The sequence below is a fragment of the Acinonyx jubatus genome, chromosome E1, assembly GCF_027475565.1.
Source record: "Acinonyx jubatus isolate Ajub_Pintada_27869175 chromosome E1, VMU_Ajub_asm_v1.0, whole genome shotgun sequence".
Lineage (NCBI taxonomy): Eukaryota > Metazoa > Chordata > Mammalia > Carnivora > Felidae > Acinonyx > Acinonyx jubatus.
Window position 1 is genome coordinate 38,653,992 of NC_069397.1, and position 23,468 is coordinate 38,677,459.

The 23,468-nt window shown below is 39.1% G+C and overlaps 1 protein-coding gene and 1 long non-coding RNA gene across 4 annotated transcripts; one reads left to right on the forward strand and one right to left on the reverse strand.

Moving 5' to 3' along the window:
* Positions 1-2,264: 2,264 nt before the first annotated feature.
* SMARCE1 (SWI/SNF related, matrix associated, actin dependent regulator of chromatin, subfamily e, member 1) lies at positions 2,265-21,359 on the reverse strand. Of its 3 annotated transcripts, XM_015078568.3 has the most exons (11): positions 21,220-21,359; positions 19,154-19,205; positions 18,937-18,980; positions 15,878-15,982; positions 10,847-10,927; positions 9,781-9,912; positions 9,357-9,528; positions 6,195-6,367; positions 5,332-5,433; positions 4,492-4,702; positions 2,265-2,541 (listed from the first exon to the last, which is right to left on the reverse strand). In XM_015078568.3, the coding sequence occupies exons 2-11, from the start codon at positions 19,158-19,160 to the stop codon at positions 2,333-2,335; spliced, it is 1,236 nt and encodes a 411-aa protein (XP_014934054.1). In that variant the 5' UTR covers positions 19,161-19,205; positions 21,220-21,359; the 3' UTR covers positions 2,265-2,332. The 3 variants fall into 3 exon arrangements, with proteins under 3 accessions (XP_014934054.1, XP_026889615.1, XP_026889616.1); XM_027033814.2 differs by lacking the exon at positions 15,878-15,982; XM_027033815.2 differs by lacking the exons at positions 15,878-15,982; positions 18,937-18,980.
* On the forward strand, positions 20,425-23,128 carry LOC128313358 (uncharacterized). The gene is made up of 2 exons (XR_008293944.1): positions 20,425-20,669; positions 22,932-23,128. It is a non-coding gene; the product is annotated as an uncharacterized LOC128313358 (long non-coding RNA).
* Positions 23,129-23,468: the final 340 nt, after the last annotated feature.

Here is a 23,468-nt window from a genome sequence, read left to right on the forward strand (position 1 = left end):
TTTTACAGTTGAAATAGGCTGAGAGTTTATGTGACTTGACCAGTGCCTATGGGAATATGGAAAACAAAAAGAAAATCAAAGACCTCAGCTCTATCCCACATTGTCAAAGAAACATTGGAACATCTCCAGCATTGGTGACTTCTACACACATCGTTCTGACAAGTGGGAGTTTTAATTCAATCTTCCCTGCCCTGTGGTCAAAAGCAGTCACATCGGATCTGACTGAATTCATTCTCCAGCCAATTGGCCTAGCATGGTGTGGGCAGGCATATGTAGATAGGCTTGTTTTTCAGGGCTGACTCCAGCCTGGCAAAAGGCACTGATTCTGTCACCTCAAGACTTCAATACCATGGTGAATGACCTGAATCTTGCTCTGGCATGCTTCTCCACGCATATATTTAACTTCTCTGCCCAGTTTTGATGGAGGGAATACACCAAGGCAGTTATCCAGTTTGTTGGGTAGGAGAGGCCTACAGGTGTTGGCCTTACGATGTCTGACACCCAGAAACTGATCTATTTGACCGGTTGGTTCTTCAATTCACAAACAGAAGAAAGATCCCATGTGCTATTTACAAAAAGAGATCGAGGGTTGTTCCCACCCAGTATCAAACTTCCTTTCCCCTCTCATTCTCTGGCGCCTGAGTGAGTGGAGTCAGCCGTGGTTACTATGTGCTGTGAGCTCAACAGCAGGAAATTATAAAAAATACCACTATGAATTAAGTCCTGTCCGTATGGAGTTTTCTCCATGTAAGTTGAGGGCTTATTTATTTACCCACTTTTTCAAAGGTAATTTAAATGTAGAGGGGCGCCTGGGTGGCTCAGTCCCTTGAGTGTCCAAATTCAGCTCAGGTCATGACCTCATGTCCGTGAGCTCGAGCCCCGCGTCGGGCTCTGTGCTGACAGCTCAGAGCCTGGAGCCTGCTCTGGATTCTGTGTCTCCGTCTCTCTCTGCCCCTCCCCTGCTTGCACACTCTCTCAAAAATAAGTAAATGTTAAAAAACTTTTTTTAATGTAGAAACATACTTCCTTTTAGAGTCAAAGACCAACCTTTATATGTGGCATGACTATAAGGAGATAGATTTTTCTAAGTGTCTTGTACATATGAACTTACTACTGCAGCAGTTTACAGACATTGTTGGGTGATAGAAGGGCCCTGAAGATACAAATCTATAATGGCTGTGTGAGGCCACTCCCTGATGTCACAGTAACAAAGTATTTGCTTTGCATAAAAATAGTGCATTAAAAACACAGAGACATTTTTTTCCACTTATTTATTACATTTGGACCTTTAAGAAACATATACCATCAGATATACCACCATTCAGTAAAAATCTACTCTAGTTTTTGGGACGCATACGTGTCACAAACTATCTTTCTTCTAGTCTCCAAGACTTTACTAAGAATTTATCAAAAAGGTAGACTCTGATCTATGGGATCCTGAGCCTTGAGGTTTTGAACGTTTTGATTATTGTAGAACAATTCCAAGTGGATGAACTTAATTCCCAGCTGCTTTCCTTCTGGAAATGGGCTAATCATTTTGAAGTTGTCTAGTCCACCGCAAGGCTATTCAATTCCTTAAGCTTTGTGATCTATTCTGTCTTTGGAAAACTTGGTAAAAAAGTAATTTTTTTTTCCTGTACAATAAGGATGAATTTATCAGAACACACCCAATATTAATCATAACAAAAAGCAGTATATGTAATGTGTATGTGCCATGTTGACTTTAATGACTACTTCAGAAGCTGGTAACTACTCTACCTATGGAAACTATTTCTGGATCAATACGACCCAAGCTCAGTTGCAGTCAACTCCTTAACACAACTCTTGGTATGTGACATTGATTAAAAATAAAAAAGGGTAAGTGAACAAATACATACTCATACATGATAACGTTTTCAAGAAGCTACTCTTTGTGGAAGGCTACAGGAAAGGGGACTTTCAGGAGACTGTTGACAGGGACCGGGAGGTTTAAAGCTATGGCTTTGGTAAGCACCCCAGTGAGCTATAGGAAGGCATTCGTAAGAGTCGGATTGTGCAGCATCAAAGGAGAACTCTCTAAAAGAGGTGGGTGTTTTCTCAATTCATTTAAATTCTGAGGCTTTCAGTAGTCGAGGGCTAGAAATAAGACCCAAAGAAAGAACCATCTTCACAACGGCTTAAGAAAGGTGACTGTGCCATTCGGCTCATGATGCTAAATGGTCCAAAAGCATTTGGTGGTGTGATATGGACAAGAAAAATATTAATACACAAACCACATAACACCATTAAAACTCAAAAAACATCTTTTTTTTCATTTAAAAAAGTATTTAGAACACATAAAACAAGGCAACATTTATTCTTTCTTCTCGTCTTCCGGTGTGGGGTCTGCTGGTGGTTCCTCCACGGTTGCACTGTTGCTCTCTGAGCCAGTGTTACTATCACTGGTCCCTTCCTCAGCCATACTGTCCACCCCCTCTTGCCCGCTCTCCTTGTCCTCAGGAGTAGATGTGCCTTCTTCACCATTCTGTTGGCTCTCCGTCGCTTCTTCAAGGTGTGTCTCCTCTGTAACCACACATCTGTCACTGTTAGTTCCAAGACACAGATTCATTCTTCTAATTATGCTGACAGTCTAGAGCTGTACCGTCCAACATGGTAGCCACTCACCATGAGTAATATTAAGAGCCAGCATGACTGAGGAACTGTTAGCATCCCTGAAACAATTCGGGTTTGTAAATCTACTTTTTAGCTGTAAATTTACAAAAGCTACATACAGATCAAGTATTTCTGATGAAAATTTAGCTTCTAAATTTAGATGTGCTACAGGTATAAAATACACATCAGATTTTGAAAACTTAGTATGAAAAAGGAATGTAAAAAAGTAATACTTAAAAAAATATTGATTACATGTTAAAATCTTGTTCAAGACATACTGGGTTAAACAAATAAATATCTTATTAATATTAATTCATTTGTTCTGCTTTACTTGTAAAACATGCCGTTAGAAAATTTATAATTACACAATGACTTACATTTTATTTCCATTGGACAATGCTGTTCTGGAGTGCTTTGGATTTAATTAGTAAGAAAGCAGGTGTGGAAATGATAAAAGGGCGATATTTTAGGTACTTTGTTAAATGTCATGCTGGGTTGTTTTCTGTATGAAATTAAGAGCACGAAGTTTTCGCTCTAATATTCTCAATTTCGTCTTTTTCTTTAGCTAGAAGGATAAAATCTAAGTAAATACTATACAGGCATGCTCTACTCATAGAACAGAGGCAAAGGACAGAGTCTTCTGTCTACTTGCAAAATAAGCAAAGAATCATACTCCATACCCTAATTCTCAAGCTCCTGCTTTAACCACAAAAATGTGCTCATGCTCCAAATTTGTTAAGATAAAAAATATGTTCAAAGCAGAAAAAGAGTCAGATAATGAAACTTAAAAATCTGACTATCTGAAATGCTAATCTGCTGAATTAGATCTTGTAGAAACATCTGGTAAAGAGATCTATATTCCATGAAATGTTTTCCTGATGTCAAATCAGAAACTGTCAGCTGAATACCAAGTATGAAGACTGTCCCTCCCCCTTTTGCAGTGATGGTCCAGGGAGCCTTTAGCTGTATCTCCCATGATACTTTGAGCTCAGTCCTGTTTGCACAGGGCACAGGACAGGGTCAAAGTAGTACCTAAGGTGAGGCGATCTCAAAATTTCAAGTAATTGGTTTAATCAATATTTTATGTGAGTTTGACATGTTATTTTGTGCTTTGAGAAATGCTTTTAAACAGGAAAACCAGTAGGCTTGGTAGTAAGAACTTTTCTCAGATGGGGTCAACAAGCCTTTTCCGTAAAGGCTAGACAGTCAAGTATTTCAGGTTTTGTGGGCCAGGCAGTCTCTGCAACCACTCAACTACACTGTGGTGGCCCCAAAGCATCCAGACAACATGTAAGGCTATATTCCAAAAAAGTTTATTTATGACAATAGGCGGTGGGAAAGGATTTGGCCTGCAGGTGTCCCTTGCAGGTGTCCCTGATCCTTAAAAGCAACAACCACAAATCACATTTTAGCAATAAAGGCTAAAATACTGACTACCAACACTACATCAAATCCAATACTAAATGATTTTATATACATTTCCTTATTTATCCTTGGGCACTCCTTCTCAGAGGCTGGCACCAGAGTACTTACACGAAGAACCTGTGATTAAATAATTTGTCCAGTCATATGCTAGCAGGTGGTGAAAGAGTTCAGACCCAGATCTGTCTGACTCCAGGGCCAGGATACTAACCTTTGTATCATTATACTTTATATTCCCAAGCTAGAAAATGATGCCTCGATCTGGGCAAATACCTGAGACCTCAAATAGCCAGACTAAACACCAATGCCCCACTGCTGTTTTGTGTTGACACCAACATTTTAGCTGAATCTAGGACAGAGATTAAGATTTGCAGAGAAATGTGTAGATCACACAGAGAATAACCCTGACATTCACTCTGCTGTCAACTGGCAGCTCACCTGTCTCCATTGGGACACTCTCGTCATCCTTCTTGTCCTCGGTCTTACTGGCAGCTTGCTCTTCCTCAGGAACCATGCTGCTCTGACTGCGTTCAGCTTGCTCTGCTGCCTCTTTTTCTCTTTCCTCCTGCCTTTTGCGAGCCTGTTCCTCTGCCTGTGCAATTTCAGCGGCAATTTTTTCCATATCCACTTCCACTTTCAAACCGCACAACTAACAGAAAGAGAGAAAACTCTCTTAGTAATGTTCTTTTCTTACAATCACTGAACCAGAGAAATTTTATTTCAAAAGGGGGCTTTCTTGGCTAGGAACTATGTACATGTATACAGGAAGGGAAAAAACATGGTTCTAGGTCTGCTCTGAAACTCTGTGTCTACAGGAAAAGAAAGCAGCCATGTAACCCCAAGGACTGCAGAATGGTTGGGGAGGCGATGCTGAAAGTACTGGGTTATATACAAGGCTTCCATTTTTTATCTCAAGCTACCTAACATTAGATGTACTTGTTTTAATACAAAGTACACACTGTAAACTAAATTTAATGAAAACATTTAATGAATAAATCTCAATAAAATGAAAACAAACTCATGACTGCAGGAGTTTAAATTAAAACACCAGAGGGTCCAGAGTCTACGGACTTAGCACGTGTGTGTTTTTATATTTTAAACCTACTGCAATTTTGCCAGAAAATGGGAATAATTTCATAAAACAAAGATCTTACTGGTTATAGCAGAGTTAATTCTATTTGAAAGTGAGTAACATTCAATAAAAACACTATTTTAGAAAAAAGAATGAGAAAAAAAATAACAGTGATAAAAAGTACAGTGAACACATTAAATTGATACCCTTTTAAGTTCATTGTTAAATGAATCTGTGCTTTCCAGGAATTTCCTCTTCTTTTCCTGGTGTCTCTCCTCTATTTGAAGAAGTTCAGCTTCTAGTTTTCGCTGAAAGACACAGGATCCAGCTTTCTTATTACTGAATTACTTTCTCAAAAGCAAATGTCAAACACAGGAAATACATCTCATTTTGTAGAGGTCTATACTTTTTTAAAAAAAATGTTTATTTATTTTTGAGTGAGAGAGAAAAACGGAACCAGCAGGGGAGGGGCAGAGAGAGGTGGAGACACAGAAGCTGAAGCAGGCTACAGGCTCTGAGCCGTCAGCACAGAGCCCAATGTGGGGCTCGAACTCATGAACCATGAGATCACATGACCTGAGCTAAAGTCGGACATTTAACTGACTGAGCCACCCAGGCACCCCTGTAGTAGTCTACACTTTTTAACAGTGTGACAAAAGTTTTGAATTTTTTATTTAAATCATTTATTACACAATGTGTCTAGCTAAGATCTTAAAAGCAAAAAATGCAGTATAGAGGAATGATTACAATTAACAAGTAGCTGTTAAAGAATATTGTTTCAGGCTTAATTTCTTCAGAAAAAAATATTTAGTTAAGCAGTAAAGGTTGATAGGATGTCTTAAAATTGTGAATGGACATACTTTCCATCACAAGGGTCTTTGGTACAGTTTTAACAACTTATTAAATCCCTGGGAAACCTCCATTTCCTCTAGCTCTTCTCCGAATCAGGAACAGATTACAACGAACACAGAAATACTTAACAGGCACACCGCTGCATGGTATAGAATCACGCCACTGGGGGTCTGTGACACAGGCCCAACTTATTATAACAAACGGTTTGTGACTTTACCTGATGAACCATTAAGGACTGGACCTGTCGTTTGAGGACCTGCATTCTAGCTGTTGTGACAACTGACCGAACGTCTGGCACCACACTCTCACTAAGGATTTCACTGATGAGGCGGTGGTTTCTCTGGAAACGGGCGGTGGCTGTATGCTTCATTGAAAAGCCATCATCATAATCTGGAATAAGCAAGATGTTCTGGAAATGAGGTCACCAGTAACCATAAACAGGAGAGAGTAACAATGTTAATGCTTTATTACCAAGGAGCCATGGCCCTCACTGGTCTAACAACGGGGCCTAACAAGGGCATCGTGGGAGCACCGGGGAAGTCACATGATAAAAGTCATACAGAGGACATAACATGTTCACTGGCCAACGTATTGGCTTTTCTCACAAAATCTTTAAGTGATGATATGTGTCTAGAAGGATTTGGTTGAAACACAAATGAGATAAAGCCATGTGTCTTCTGGCCTGGAAATCCATCAACGGGAAGGCTGCATGTTACAGCAAAAGTGAAATGCTGCTGAATGGTTCACTTTCTTGGTAGTAATTTAAGGCATTTACACCTAATGACAACATCTGAACCGGGCAGTTTCTTTGTCCCTGTTTAATTTTAATAGTAAAGTAATGAAAATGCCCACCGTGGAGAAAACATTATCTCTAGCAATACTGTTTCCCAGACCAGCATATACATTTCATTCGATTAAAAAACCATTAAAGCCCTAAAGTAATTTTATGGGAAAAGAATGTTTAATACCAAATTTTACTTTTATTAATCCACATACAAATATAGTTGTTGCCAGTCTGTAAAGCTATTACTTTGTTTTCATTCACTCAAGTTCATATATAGTATGGATCAGGCTTATATGCTTATTTTTAATAGCTATGAAACAGTATTTCCTTCTTCTCAACCCTTGCTCTATCACCTCCATGATTTTGGACATACCTGATAATAATCTGTACTATTTTTATTTAACATATTTATTTAAATTAACTCACTTAAAAAAAAAGCTCCCTCTAAAGCAATACACATTAAAATAGAAGTTCCTCTCCGACCCACCTAAACTATCTTAGTGGCCCACCAAAGGTGGAGGGACCATGGTTTAGGATACTTTGCTAGAGGCCCGAATTGTGTGGCTCTATCATAGTTTAGCACCTCCGTTATCATTTGGTAATCAAGTAGTTCCTAAAATGCCCATCATCATAATACCACTGCTACAAACTGCTGTGCAAATTACTTTTTGTCTCCTTTCGAGTAATTTCTTTGGGACATATACTTCTAAAATTAAAACTACTGAAAGAAAGAATACTATTTAAAAAGATTGTGACCTTTTCTATTTGTTAAGGAAGTTTTCCATATTCACACTTGAGATTATACATGGTATATTCATGCTACCTCTAAATTATATATATATGTATTTGCTTTTTGATGTTTTCTTTCATTACTTGGAGCCAGTGTTGACCACTTGGAGGGGAAATCAAGTCTTAGCAATCTAGACTTGTCTTTCCTGCCACTTCTAGTTGTCTAATTTGGGTTTTTGGGGGGGAAGGAGTAGGCTTATATTTTCTGGTTATTTTCTAATTTCCAGCTATTTACTTGATCTCATGAATATTCTCTAAATGCCATTTAAAAAACCTTTCACTGCTTTGTGTGGAAACTGTGTATGCCTTCTCTGTAACAGAAGCTGGCAGCTGCTGTGCTCACAGGGACCACCCTTCTCTTGGCCTGATGCTCATCCTCACCTCCCAAACCTTCCTCTTTCTACTCGGTTCGGGGGCATAAGTCCAAGGTCTAAAGTTATTCTTATCCTGGCATCTTTATTTTCACCTTACTTTCTTACCAGCAGCTTTAAGTTCCTATCTTAAACTTACAAAACATAATGGGCCAAAGTCTGAGGAACCGAGATCTTTTGAAGACTGTTTCTGAATGAATCTCTGCAATCCTGCTCGATGTTCATGCAGCCACCTTTCACCTAACAAAAACTGTTAACTGTTTCTACTTGTGGCTTCCGTGTACTCTTATACTGAACCCTCACCATCCTTTCAATTATTTGTGGACTGGATCTTCTTCTATTTTTTAGTTCAGTATGTTTTTCTTGCATTAATCATCCAATCTGAGTAATTTTTGGTCTGTGTTTGCTAGTGTGTCCTAAGCACTGCTGACTCTGTTAAACAGGGTTTAACACTAGGCATTGTTCCTAGTCTGTATTCTACTCTATTATTATTAATTACAGTATTCTATTCTACTCTGTATTTATGTGAATATCAATATCCCGGTCCATTCTTTTAAAAAACCATTGTTTTTCCTCTCCTTCTGGGTATATGTTTATTCATTGTGTTTAGGTGACATTATTGCTTCCTCCCTCAATGTTATTTTTAAAGTTCTTACATAGCTTCCTCTTTGTTACCACTGTGGAATCTTAAATTATTTTCTTGATGTTTTTGTTACTTGTAGCTAGAGCTTCTGGCCTTTTCCACATCACAGTCACACAGGGAGAAAATGTTATTTGTACAGCAGGCTTGATTCGTGGAGGAGAATGCTCATAGCTGCAGGAGGCCAACTCTGAGGCTCCTTGCAGTGTCAGACCCTGCCTGGCTGTGGAGAACCCGGGATTAATCTGTACGCCTGCAACCTAGTCACAGATTGCCCATCAGGAAGCTCTGCTATTTGTATGTGTATACATTTGTACATGTGCATAAAATTTGTATGTGTTCCCTCACGTGTCACCATGAGTTATGTTGGATTTCTGAATTAAATGGCAAACAAATTTGTAATACTTCTACCCACTCAGTAACCTTCTCCTTTAAGAGCCTTTAATTCAGCAAGCTTAAGGAACCAATAAGAAAACAGGACATAACAAGAAGGCATTCAGCTCTTTAAAAGCAGGTAAGGCAAAATTCTGACTCAAAAACCTTTCCTGCATTCTGAGTATAAAGATTCTGATAAACAATAAATAGTTTTTGCTATTTTCTGCACTAAGATATCTTTTTCTTGTGGGAAATTCATACACAGATCTTAAAATAATTAATGAAAATACTGAAATGGCACTTAAATATGCTTTGTTTTCCATTTAGGATAGGAAATAAAAACAAACTTAAAAGATTCCTTGTAATCTTACTTCTCAGAGAATGCATAAACAAAACCCCACTTTTTTTTTTTTTTTTTACCATCTGGATCTTCAGCAGGCTGAATGCTCATGTAAGGTTCTCCTTTCTCCATGCGAGACTGTCTCTGTCGACTTTCTTCCTCTAAAGCAGCTTCTGCACGACTTTTTGCATTTATATAAGCAAGGTATGCGGGGGAATTATGATAGGCCTTCATAGATTCATTGTACTCTATCTGAAATTCAAATGTTTTTCAGTTTTATAATTCACGTATTACAGGTTATATGAATCTCATTCGAATATCAAAAGATAAAATGATTTCCTTTTTACAGACAAGGAGTCTGAAGCGTAGAAAAATTAAGGGACTTGACCCAGGCAGACAGACAGTGCAGCCTTAGCTGATTAGATCTTTTGTTTCTTTTCTATACAACAAGCAAATGTTTATGCATTTTATATTGTCTCCATCCCGCTGTGGTCCCCATTCTACCTTTTCTGCTTCGTATTCATTTAAATATTCTTGTTTTTCTTCATCAGTGAGATCTCGCCACATGCCACCAATAATCTTGCCAATCTCCCACAACTTTAGGTCGGGGTTGGAAGCTTTTACTTGGTCCCAGACCTTAAAAAGGAAACATGAAATTTCAGTATCGATGCCTAAAAATATAGACCTTTAACAATACTTTTGATACAGAAACTTTTAAACATGAACAAAAGCAGAGGGAATTGTATTAAACTCCTGTGTTCTGATCAGCCCGCTGCAACAATTATCAATAGCTGGCCAATCTCATTTCATCTATACTCTGCTGGATTAATACATAGCAGATCTCAGACATCTCCAATCACTGTTAACAGTTCAGATGAACTAACCTAGTAACAGTCTCTGTCTCTTTAAAGGTTCACAGAATTTAGAAGGAAAGTGGTTAATCTGCTAACACAACAGACCTTATCTTCAAATACATGTACAGTAATTATGACCCAAAATTTCTAAATAGTGGCGAATATGCTAAATGCTCTGGTCATTAATAAAGACACTGGATGTGTTTGTTATTTTAAGAGAATATAGGTTTGTCACCAAATGGAACTAAACAGAACAAAATAAAAACATGAGGGAAAATTTAAGAAATGTAAAGAAAATAAAAATTACCATAAGCTTACACTGTTTGGAGACAACTACTGCCTTCTGGGCTTTTTTTCCTTCAAACTAACATATAGCTGCCACTGTTTTAATAAAAAATATGACACAAATAAATAGATGTAGTCCTGTATTCCTTTTTTCACTTCACACTTTTCTCATGTCACTGAATTTCTCCAAAAGACTATATATTGGCTACATAACATTACCTTCTGGATTTAAACCATTTTTATTTAATCATGTTATTCTTGTTGGATTTTAGTTCTGGAATTCTGAAATCAGAACTAAGTTCTTTAAAAACTGCAATTCCTTATCCTTCCCTCTGTGCACAGAAAAACTAGCTAAGCCATTATGAAATGTGATGGAAAGCAAACAAGCAAAGACAGCAGTCCTCACTCCCCTCTGGCTCCTGGGCACCTACCTTTCTGCTGTACCTCATGTAGGGCATCAGCGGCTTATCTGGTGGCTTTGGGGGTTTTGGAATCGTAATACCAGAGGAGGCCTACAAAAGAGTTAAATATATTCATTATTCAATCGCAAGTAGTTCACCAGCAAAATGAAAAGAGAGTCCCTTAACAAATTCTAATGCGCCTTTCTTCTACTCGTCCATGGATACAAGATTCTTATATTTTCTCCACTGAAAATAGCTATCACTGCAAATTCAGAAATGTTCACATCAAAAGAAAATAAAGAAAATGACTTTAGGCACAAAATTTTAAAATATTTTACTTAGCAGTTTATTGCTACTGCTTTGACAACCTGGCTGTAAGAACAAAGTATTACATAATAATCCATACATCAAAAATATAGAGTTACATATCACATGTCTCATGTTAGGACATTACCTAGCACCCTTTTGTTGTGCTTAATTTACCATTACACATACAGTCAACACTTGATTATCTGCCCGAGTCTGGGCTCCTTCAGCACTTACCACACTCACAGTCTGAGGGGGGGCTTTGTATCTACTCGGACAGTTTCAGGAATACACTGCACCCCCACATGAATGACACCCCTACAAAAACTACCTCCTAGGTTCAAAAACAGAAAAAAAAACAACCCTTATTTCCTTTATCAGGACTACACATTTTATTTTTCTTAAGGTTCTGTCTGTATCTAGTGGTTTTTATAGAGGGGATCCAAAAGCGTAAACTAAAATCATGCCTTTTCTTGTCCTGAGTCGTAGTAACAGTGCCGGAGTAAATAAATTATCAGGAACAGAGAAATGGCAGACACAGGGCCCAATTAAGTTATTTCTGAGGCCTTACCTTATATTGATTTAAAAATTTTTGGGTTGGTGGGAACAAAGAAAAATGAAAACAAGAGGGAAGACAAAATCTTTTTTAAAAAGGTAAAGAAAAAGGTGAGCTAGAGAAGAAAAAGGTGAGTTAGAGAAAAAAACAAAGCAAAGAAAATGAGAGATTGGTTCATTCTATGGGCTAATATCTAGGCAAGAGATACCAAAGAGCTTCTAGTGAGCACCCCAGATAACTCCAATCCAAGAGTGTTTCTTTCTGAACTCAGTTTCATTTTAACATATATGACTACATTTGATGTAGGACCCAGAATAAATTAATCATGGCCAAATCATATATTTCCCCCCAGTTTCTAGGAGACAACTGATATTGATTCTCCTTGCCAGGCTGGGGGGAGGGGGAAGAGGTGCTGGCTTCACTCTAATTATCAAAAGACAGAGACTGGCAACTCCTTATAAAGAGACTTAGTGACATTTTGTTCCCCTACCCTTCAGTTGTTATGATAAAACCCTGGACAAACGCCTCTTTTGAGTTGGGACATCAATTACAACCTTATTTTTTGTCCAAGGCTCAGAGATTAGTGTATCTGTGCCCCAATTCCACTGCTTTCAAACAACGCTTCCTCCTCCAAGGAGGGTCTTTCTCCATCCTTATATATTTTTCAGTAACTCTGCTTCTTCATACATGAAATTGTTAGAAAGCATATCACCTTTGAGGCAGGATTTCCACTCTTCTTTCCACTCCTCCTATACATTTATACAATAATTCATGCTGGTGCCCATGCAGACAGACCCTGTTTTGTTTTGTTTTAGCCAGCAGCGGGCAATGGAGGTGAGCCACAAGGGATAGAAACTGTAAACAGCAGTGATCTGAAGAGCCAGTAAGAAAAGATCTGTCTCCAGGTCTGTAGCAGTTTCAACGAGGGGTGAGGGAACTCCTACAAGGCTAAACTTAAATCATGGGTTCAGAGCAAGACACACAAAGGTCTGATTTTTCATTCATAAAGTTATTAGACAGCATCTCCAACATAAATCTTCAGAATTCCATGAAGTGGGTTACAAATAAAGTTGGAATTATGCCAATAACTGAAGTTGGTAGACCGCCACTCACAGATTTTTTTAAAGAGATAAAGAATTCTAAAAGGTCTGTTTAAATATATCGCATTAAAACACTTTTAAAACAAATTCTAGTAATATTTGCTCTGATTACTTTTCAGAGAACCACATTTGATAATATTAATGGATTTGCTTATTTCTCCTCCTTTCTTCCAAAGGAAGGTACCTAAATCGTCTACATACTGAGGCTGTATTTTCATTACAACGATAGTCAATTTATAAATACAAACAAAAGAAAACCCAAAACAAGAATCACAAAGTTCAATTCTAGCAGGTTTTCAGGACACTGAAGATTTATATCACTAAACATCCCTAATTTATTTGCCATCTCAGCAGACTTCTACAATGCCTTAAACATTACTCTTAAAGAAAAAACACACACACAAAACCCAGTTTGCACTTAAGACACTTTAACCTTGTTTTGAGAAGAGTCCATTAGAAACACCCCCTGCTTTCCTGTAGTCCTCTAGCTTGAGGAGTGAAAAGCTGCTGGCCCCTTTACCAAATGGCCCAGTGGTTATGCTTTTGGAGGGTTTTTTCACGTGTTTCTATCAAGAAAGCTACCTCTAACCGCAACTGTCCACCTTTACATTTTCTAACTGGCAATGAGTTGGGGAAAGTAACTGTGTCACTATGCTTGTCACAACTGTGCTCACATGAGAGTAATTCCTGGGAATCACCATAATTTTATGAAATTTATTTTGGCCACTCAAGAGATTTTATTGTTGTTTCTTCCAATTCCCTGCTTTCTCTGGCAGGGTCTCATTTAAGGGTTTCCTTCTAGGATGGAATTTCCATTGCAGCACAGAAATAAGCGGTGTTTAACATCTTGTCTCTACCTGGTTTCACACCTGTACTTAAGAGCACGCTAATCACCTTCGGGAAGAAGGACTGACTAGGAATGGATTCCATCTCACAGCTGTCACTGGTGCTCCAAGAGGTTTCAACACACTGCATATAGTCTCAAAACCATTCAAATGCATGAGAGTCACCAGGGAAACCAGATGTTCTGTAGAGCCTAAAGGAAGCTACTTGATGGGGTTTCACAGAATCATTCCTTCAAATCACTGACTTAAGACTATTTGCATACAATAATACCAACTAAGAGCCAAAAAGGGGGGGAAAAAAAAAGGTAACACATAATTGGGGTCATTTGAAAATAAAACACTTTTATCATGGTCAAAATCAGATCTATTAAGTCATAACAAAGCTTAAGTTAGATATACAAAAAAGGTGTATGAAACTTCAGGCATAACTAATTTTCTTAGACAGCGATTCAGTGACCTGAAGGAGAGATGACTAAAAGTTGAAGGGGCTGGGGTTAACACAGGCTGAAATCCTTCAGTTTCTAGGCCCTTCAGGTTAAGTCTAGCCAGCAGTTTGATTACCCTTCAATCTGGTGTTGAGAGGACAATGATACCAAGAAAACCACCACAAAGAAGCAAGATACTAAATTTTCTATGCCCAACAACCCTCCTGCACTAATCGACCCGGAAACTCGTGCCCAATGCAAATGCTGGGTTCTAACATCTCCAAGAGGGAATGAGAAACAGATCATTGACTCACAGGCCCTGAGACAGCGAGTGACCTTTCCTTTTCCTACTGAATGATCTCTCTTTATTAACAGAGAATTCCCGCAGATATATCCAAGTTAGGAACAAAATGCTTATACAAACTGAAATACAAATGATTCTAATATTACACTTATCACCATTTCTATGCCATTATCATAGATAATCAAGAGCTGACTGTATAGAGCTATTAAAATGTAATCATTCTCTTGTTCACTCCCCATGAATAATTTTCTGCATTAACATGAATGATCCAAAATTGATTCTGCTCCTTGTTTAAATTAAATGTTCTTTATCATTGGATAACCTTGCCACCCATTATACCTGTGAAACACATTTAGGCCAGGGAAAAACACGTACCGATGCACATAAAAACTGTATGCATTGTGAAATGCATACATACACACACTTGTCAAAATTCTTTCCAGATACCATGAAATATGCATGGCACATAAAACTTGATATGCTTATGAAGTACAAATTATGCAGAAACAATGAAAAATTTAGACAAACAAAACTATCCAGTTAAGCAATATGCTTACCAAGATAGACATACAGTTTGATAGTTACAAGCTTTCTGCTCTAGCTTGACTACAGGGTGAGAGGGCTCTTTTGAAGTCACATTAATTCAATTATTTATGAATACAGCAAACAAAAACCAAGTATTAAAAATTTTACAGCCATTATGGGTTGTAAAAATTCTCACCAATGCCACATTCCAATGTATGTAGGTATTTGGCTTTTGGATTTATTTTTATTTGCTTTTGGTAAATCATTTTCACATTTATCTTTCTTTGGTACTTAAGCTTCTTTGACTGTAGTTTAAGATGATTCTAAAATGAAAATGTGAAGTACATTACCCAATTTGGGTGTCTTAAGTTGATCATTTAAATGAAACATCGTCAGTTTCAGAAATCATACCCTTGTCCTATGGATTATAAATGCACTTCAAAATGGTCTGGCACATTCAACTTGCATTCTGCAATTCTTTGAAGTGATATGAAAATGTTTTTCTCTTTTTAACTGGAGAGAAATGAATCTCAGAAAGTCAGCTCTTAAATCCAAAAGACAAACAATTATGTGTAGCAGTTCAAACTGGTGGGCCACCGAAAAAAGCTCAGGTCCGTAAGCCCGGCTTTTATTAAGAAACTGAGTCCTTGAGCTTGACGTCAATGACCTTAAATGAAAGATACTCTTTATCTCAAAAAGGGTATTTTAGCTGTAATAAATTCTAGGTTTGTCTACATATAGTATAAGCAGTGCCCAGGGCTTTATCTCTACCAACCACCAAACAGAATGGATTCTTCTTTTCTTCTATATACATATCCAGATCTCACTACTTTTTTTTTCCAGTGTACAATCGTACAACGAATGTTTAAAATACTGAAAAAGCCAGGTTAAAAAAATTGTTTTAGATGGCTGTGCTGATGACTCAAAAGGACCTAACTCTGGAGGCATTTCTGGTCAAATCCAGTTGTTTGCCGGATGCTGTAATAGTTGATTCTCCTACCGTGACCCGGCTGTTGGTGCCCGGGTTCCCTCCCAGCCTGTAGTTGTTGTAGGCGAGATGACTGTATGGATTGTATCCCACAAACCCTGGTGTGCTGGGCATTTGCTGATGGAAACAAATGAGACAAAAACACGAATGAGAAATGAGCTCAAACGAGGAAAACACAGAAATGAAAAATGATCTGCATATGGCATGCAAAAGCAACCTGAATTTAAACAAGCAATGATGTGTTGTAATTGTTCTTTTTCTTTCATTGAGAAACCAGTCTGCAAGTGTTTTTTTTTTTCTTTCTTTCTTTCTTCCTTCCCTTTTTTCCTCTTTGCGGGGGGGCCAGTGGTGTTTGTTGTGAGTGAGAATGTGTGTGCTTTTTCTGAAATAAGCAACACACTGAGGTGTGTCAAACACTCAGGATTACTTTATGTTCAGTAATATGATATAACAACTTAGCAATACATGTCTGAGATAGGAAGGCTTGAAGTGTGATAAACTAGAAGTCTGAAAACACTTTACATGCAAAACAAAATGTGATTTGACAGTTATGTAGATGCTGCCAATGTATTTCTCTATTAAAAACAAATAAAAACAAGAAATGGACTGTTTTCAAAGACAGTTTTAAATCATTCTATATAATGTGAGAAATGAAAAGATACTCAAATCAGGAAGCCAGAGTTGTCAATAGAAAAGAACATATGTGGGATTCAATGGATGTCACATACATGATTTCAAAACAAAGACTTGTAAGAAATGCATGGATTTAATTCTGGGGTGCTATCTGATCTTTTCAACCCAGTCTTTCTTTTTTAGACTTTCTCTTCCATCTCTTCTTTGATCCATCACCCAGAGGTCAATCATGAACACTTTCTGCATTTAGTTTTAATGCAAACTACTTTTCTAGTCGACAGACTTGAACTCTCCTTTTTCATCTAGTTTCTTGATAGCTCTGACCCTTTCAAAATACAACTGCTCACTGCAGCAATGGAATTTTTCTTTTTGAATTGTATGTTGATGTAATCACAAACGGGCTCTTAGACAGTAGTGCCCTCATGGTTAAAACAATGACATCCGATGTTCATGAGAATCAAGGTAGAATGCATAAAAAGGATGTAGCAAAGAGAAACCAAAAGTAGGGTATTTAACCTAATGAAACTCAATCAAAACAACTAATTTAATTTTAACATGCAATTAACAATATTAGTCTTCACGTGTAGAATGTAAAATACACTTAACACACCCCAACTAAGCTGAAGCTGTTATAAACACAATTTTCTAAAACATGCCGCTACACATATCCTAAGTGTCCAAAAGAAAGATATTCAAGCAGATATTACATTTGCAACTCTTTAGGAGAACAACTGAGCAATTCTAGTCTGTATAGGTATAAAAGACGCAAATTAAGCATATTTAAGTAGGCAAAACACAGATGAAGTATCAAAGGCACAAAAGAAGTGTATGTTACTTGGAGTGGTACATTTGGGTGGTGGTGGTATTGGTGGTGGTATTGGTGGTGGTGGTGGTGGTGATGGTAAATAGGTAATGGAAAAAAAAGAAAAGGAAGGAGGATAATTCATTTAATATCCATTCTGTTGGATGTCCTAATCCCTAGTCTTCTGTATTTTATGTGTCAATGTGAAATTACAATGGTACAGAAATAGGACTAAAGAAAGGCCAAAAAAAAAAAATCCCTTTCTACATTTGAGAAGTCATAAGGGGACACTTGGTTTTCGAGCTATTTTTGTTATCTCAAAAAATCAAGTTTTTGTCTTCAAGAGATTATACAGTGTCAGAGGCAATATTTACGTCAAAATGACATCTTCAAAGGTTGCATAAAGAATGAGAATCACTTCAACATTATGAGGCAATAATGTAAGAAAATTAAGTAAGGGAATTAAAAAAAATCAAAACTAAAACATTACAATTATACCATTTCCAAAATTGAAGTACATGGTTAGCTCTTTGAGGTCAGGAATCTCAACTGTTCAACTCCACCTGTATAACCACTAGCAGAGTGCCAAGGAGATGGTCATAAGAAATGTTCTTTGATTTAAGAAAGAAAACAAACCAAACACAGGACTTTAAGAGTACTGGAAGTAACTTCTGAAATTGTATGTTACATAAATTGAAATGAGAACATGAGATACGGTATCTCTTTTAAGAAGTATCTTAGGAAAAACAAATTGTTGATAAACATAACTAAAGCATACATCTGAGGGTTAGTAAGAAGAGTCATGGAGTGGAGAAAAAAATTACACAAGGACCTAATTAGTAGACTAGCCTGAAATTTTGGGGCTAAGGGGTAAGGAAGGAGGGCTGATAGCTGTTAAAGAATTGCTTTTGTAGGCTATGGTCAATGTTAACAGTGTTTTGTTTTGTTTTGTTAAGACAAAAACAAACAAAAAAAAAAACCCAACAAGGAATCCATTTCAGCAAGGCCTGAACAGTTCCTGTTATATCTGTTTTGTGGATTGGATGATTATTTTACATGCTGTCCAAGCTGGGCCAGAACTTGTTGGGTGAAAAACCTAGTTCACAAGTATTTAGAAACTTTGAAACATTCAATAGGCAGGATCTGACCCACGGATAATGAAATCCTTACTTAAACAGCTTGAAAAATAAACATTTACAATGAGTGTTATTATAGAACTGGAAGCTTTACTATTTGATATGAAAATTATATATAAACAAGGAGAGAAAAATGTAACCACTTGAAGGTTAGGTTTAAAAATAATATCAAATTGCAGAATGAGTATTCACTCAATATTAACTTTTAAGAGTCTTGACAGAGATTAACTAGAAAGAGGTGTTAAACTTATCATTTATTTCCCATTAAAAAAAAGAACTGAGCATAGGAGGTTGGAATTTCAGCAGTATGTTTCTTTTAATGTTGGGGTTGGTTCAAGGTAAGATGCAAAGAGTTATTTTATTTAGTAGGAAGTGCTGTTTTTTGGCTGAATTTTTCATCCTGTTGCTGTGATGACTGAGTGACTGTCACTGGAAGACATCTGGGTTTTTGTATCAAGGCCAGACTTGGCTATTACATTAACAAGAAAATTAAAACTTACTGTTGCAGGAGCTGGGGTGGGAGGTGGGGCATAAGATGGTCTTTCTGTTTGAAAGAAAATAAATAACTTCTTGTAAACAACTGAGATATAATACTATGCAACAAAACTACCAATGGTCCTGTTTTGAAGAAAAAAAATGAGAGTATTTTGGAATTCCCATTTGCTAGGGCATTAGTCTCTTATTAATAGATTGATAAATATAAAAAATGAAACTTACTTGACATTTTGGAAGGTTAAGTTCTCAGTTCCTTAAGAATGAATCTGAGACACTAAAATAAAAAAAGAAAAAAAAAAGAAAAAAAAAAAGAGAATCAAAACTCAGCAAGCATAAGAGATGTTTCCCTAAAGAATAGGGTAGTTTAAATTGGTACTTCTTAGTAAAATTACACTATCTTCTAATAATCCAATTTTCTGCATAAAACTAGTTCTTATAGGTCATTTGGCTCATCAGAATTAAACAACTAAAACAAATTACTGGGGATATTAGCATTAATATTAGACATAGACTTCCAAGTTTCTTATGATATTGGGCCACCTCTTGCATGAAAAACATATTGCTAATGCCATGTGAACATTTAATTAAACTGATAAAAATACAATGACAATAAAATGTGATGTATTATCAGGGCCCACCCCAACAAGGCCTACCAGATACTGACAGATCACTGATGAACAGCAGCTTTACCTTCCTCTTAGAATAACAACTTCTATTAAAACAAGGCAGCATTTTATTCCTGGAGGCAACGCAAAAGGTAACTGGTATGATCATGAGCTTTACGTTCTCTAATGGTGGCAAATAACTTTATCTCTCCTGGGAATAACTTTGAGAGTCTACCTGAGAAACTCTTATTAACCCTTCACAGCCCATTTCAAAATATTATCTCCACAGTGGAAGATAATGATAAATTATCTTCATGATAAATTTCATGATAAATTACCCGGGAAGAATGAATTGCTTCCTCATCTGTACTCCTATCCAATTTACAGATCTATAATATTGTTCATTACATTGTATCATACCTGTTAACATGGCTAGATTGTGGAATAGAGACCATCTAACTCATTATTGCAGTCCCAGCACCTAGCTCAATTCTTAATACATTTTGTCCTAATATTACCAGCTCAGAACAAGACCATACCCGCGTGAGCTTGTTCCTCACATCAAAATACATCACACACAATGTGTACAAAGAGACAAGCATTCATTTTTAAAAAAGAAGCAAATAACTTCTATGACTACTGGAATACTTTCATGGAACATTACGTGAAAACAAGCATGATGCTTTTGCTTCTATTCTACATTTTAAGGGAATTCCCTGGAGCATAAGGAATAAGAGGACTGTGTGGAAAGAAATTTTTCAATGGCCCATCCTGGGTCTCTCCCTCTTAAGGAAGGGGCAGAAACCAAGGACTCCGGTGCAGATAGATTTCCTTCCGCTCACATTAGGGAGTGGGTGGGGTGTGGGTGGAGGGACTGTCAACATCCAGAAGGCCTTGCTGCGGGGATCCCTGACAATAATTGGCAAAGCTCCCTGGTACATCACACTTTATTGTTAATATTTTTAAATTATTGCTCTCGTCTGCTACTATAAATTCTAAGCGTGAGCTTGTACATTTGTCTGCCACTGGATCCATCCCCCGTGCCTGGCATAAAATACTAGCTATTTGTTGAACACTTTATACGGGGCAGGCTTATCACTTATTTCGGTTCATGGTCACAACTACCCTACGAGGTGATAACCCACGTTACACAGGAATAATGGGAGTCTCGACGAGTTTAAGTAACTTGTCTAAAGCCACACAGCCAGGAAGTGCCAGAGCCGGGTTTCAAACCCAGGCCAAACTGTTTCAGAGCTCTCGCTCTCCACTCTAAGCCACAAGTTCCTCGGTCGTTGCCGAAACACAGGGAAACCACCTTCCTAGGGGGGAGGGACCAAGGGCTTGGCTCGCCCCAGGGCTTCCCCTGAGGTCGTTTCCTTTAGGTTGTTGTGGAGAAGGCACTTCACCAGCAACTCCACTAAAGAAGGGAATGCATGGGTGCCTTGACCAGTTTGGCGGGGCTAGTGGCAGGGGCAAATCTTGCCGCCGAGGAGGGGCCCGAGATAGAACTCCCTCCCGGCTCCGGCTCCGCTAGGCCTCAAGGAGGCCGCAACCGGCCCCCAGCTCCGGCCCCGCGGCCCAGCCTGAACCTCAGCAACCCCCGGGAACTCGAGGTCCAGCCAAGCAGGGACACCGCGACTCGCCACCCTCCCTACCCGATCGGGCCCAGTTGGAAACACTCACCCGCGGGCAGAAAAAGCGCCCGTAGCTCCGGCCTCGTTTTCCTTTGTCCCGCGCACGCCCCGCCCCTCGCGTCCGGAGCGTCCGCACTCGCACTTTCCACACTCTTCTTAATTGCTTTCCAGCCCTCACCCGACTCTTTTGCAAAAGGAAACCTCCAGGTGAGGACGCGGTGGTGTTTGGTCCAGTCAGGGATTTTTTTTCAGGCCACAAACGTTCCTCAAACCCCCCGAATGTGGGCACTCTCCAGGCCTGGCGCCGATTCGTCACGGCGAAGTGGGCGGAGGGGCCCGGCGGCGGCCGAGGCCCGGTAGGCGACCGCGCGGAGCCCGAACGGCGGCAGGCGGCGTGGCGGAAAGCGTGGGTCTCGGCTTCCACGAGCGGGGCCGAAAGACGGCGGGGCTCGCGCCGAGAAGAAAGGCCCAGAACCACTACGGCCGCGCGGGCCAGGCCCCCACCGCGCTCGCGGCGGTGGGGGGAGTAGTGGTTGTTTTTTCCGGGTTCTTCCTTGCTCTTTCTCTCGGAACAAGACTATATACTTCAGCGAGCCGAGGGGTGGAGGCGAGGACGACTCGGTTCGCGGAGTTTCGGTCCCCACGGGCGCCTCGCAGGGCTTCCTGCTTTAACGGCTGGGCAATAACCCTTGACCAAAAGCAACACGGACCTTTTCAGTTTTTCCAAGCGCGAGTGGAGTCGAATTGCCAGGTTTCCGAGCCGGGGCCCAGAAATGTAAATCCCCTCGCCCGAGGTTGTGCGCCCTTGCGGCGCCGGGATGCCACCCGTCTCTGCCCAGTGCTGCCTTGCCTTATCCCCACTCTCAGCTTAAACACCTCTGTCCTTCCGGATCCTGCTCAGATTCTCATTGTGGTGCCCTCCTGGAACTTTCCCCCAATAGTCCTTCCTCTGAATTCCCACGGTAGTTGGGTAACTGTATGATACTCTGTACCCACTCTCTTGTATCAGACTGTGTTTGCTATCTCGAGCGTATTGTGGGCCTTGAGAGCAAAGGTTCAGTCATCTTCCGTTGATCATCTTTCTATTTCCAGTGCTTACTTAGGGCTTGGCTCATTGTTAGATGCTCAATAAATGTGCACTGAGGCAGCTTTCTGGTCTAGTCCAGGGCTCTTTCCACCAAACCGTGAGTACGTTGGTTTACCGGGTAGTACCCTGTTCCTTGGGTATATAAACACCTGACCCATGCTGTGGGCCGCTGTGAAGGGAGAAGGATCTGTAATTACTTGAAAACACTGTTGACATTTGACTGAATTTTTGGGTTGCTCTTAGCCACCATCCTGGGCATGCCAGCAGAGATGAGGACATTTCTAGAAGTCTGCAAAGCCAGGCATAAGTGACATTTTGTCTAATTCTTCCACTCTCAATATTTTCATAGTCATAAATAGAGATAAGTGAAATTGAAGGGGACGACTAAAAGAGAGGTCATCAAAGGATGACAGGTAGTCTGGTGCTTGAGATAATGTACAGCTGACTTTGAAGGAGGGAGATTAGGGGGATGGGTTAGAGATGCCCTACCCCCCCAGTAGAAAATCCAGCTGTAACTTTTGATTCCCCCCAAACTTACCTATTAATAGCCTACTTCTGATTGGAAGCCTTACTGATAACATGAATAGTTGATTAACATATTTTATGCCTTGTATTATACACTATATTCTTTTTAAAAATTTTTAATGTTTATTTTATTTTTATTTTTGAGACAGACACAGAGCATGAGCGGGGGAGGGGCAGAGAGAGGAGACAGAATCCAAAACAGGCTCCAGGCTCTGAGCTGCCAGCACACTACCCGTCCTGGGGCTCGAACTCGTCAACCTGGAGATCATGACCTGAGCCGAAGTTGGACGCTAAACCGATTGAGCCACCGGGCGCCCCAATACATACTATATTCTTAACAGTAATACCTAACTTTGTCTTTTTTTTTTTTTTTTTTGGCATTTTTAGGCTATGCAGTTCCTCTGCAAGTTTTTTCAAATAGTTGCAAATCTCCAAAAATTTTACCAATATATTTATTGAAAAAAAGTCCACGTGTAAGTGGACGTGTGCAGTTCAAACCCATGTTGCTCAAGGGTCAATTGTACTTGAAACCACCTTTTTAATATAAAAGCATCTAAGACATATAAAAGATTAATGTAAGATACATGAAAGCCTCAGCAAGAATCTCAGTACCTTCTTTCTCTGGTTTTGTCCAGCACCTCCAGCTTGGTTTCTTCCCTGCACTTGGGGTTATGGTGGGGGGATTG

Coding starts and splice junctions, on each gene's coding strand:
- SMARCE1 (XM_015078568.3), bottom strand. Junction 15,983..18,936: donor CCACCCCAGCTCCTGCAACA/GTAAGTTTTAAT, acceptor TGTTTCCATCAG/CAAATGCCCAGCACACCAGG. Junction 9,529..9,780: donor ATGAATACGAAGCAGAAAAG/GTAGAATGGGGA, acceptor TTTGAATTTCAG/ATAGAGTACAATGAATCTAT.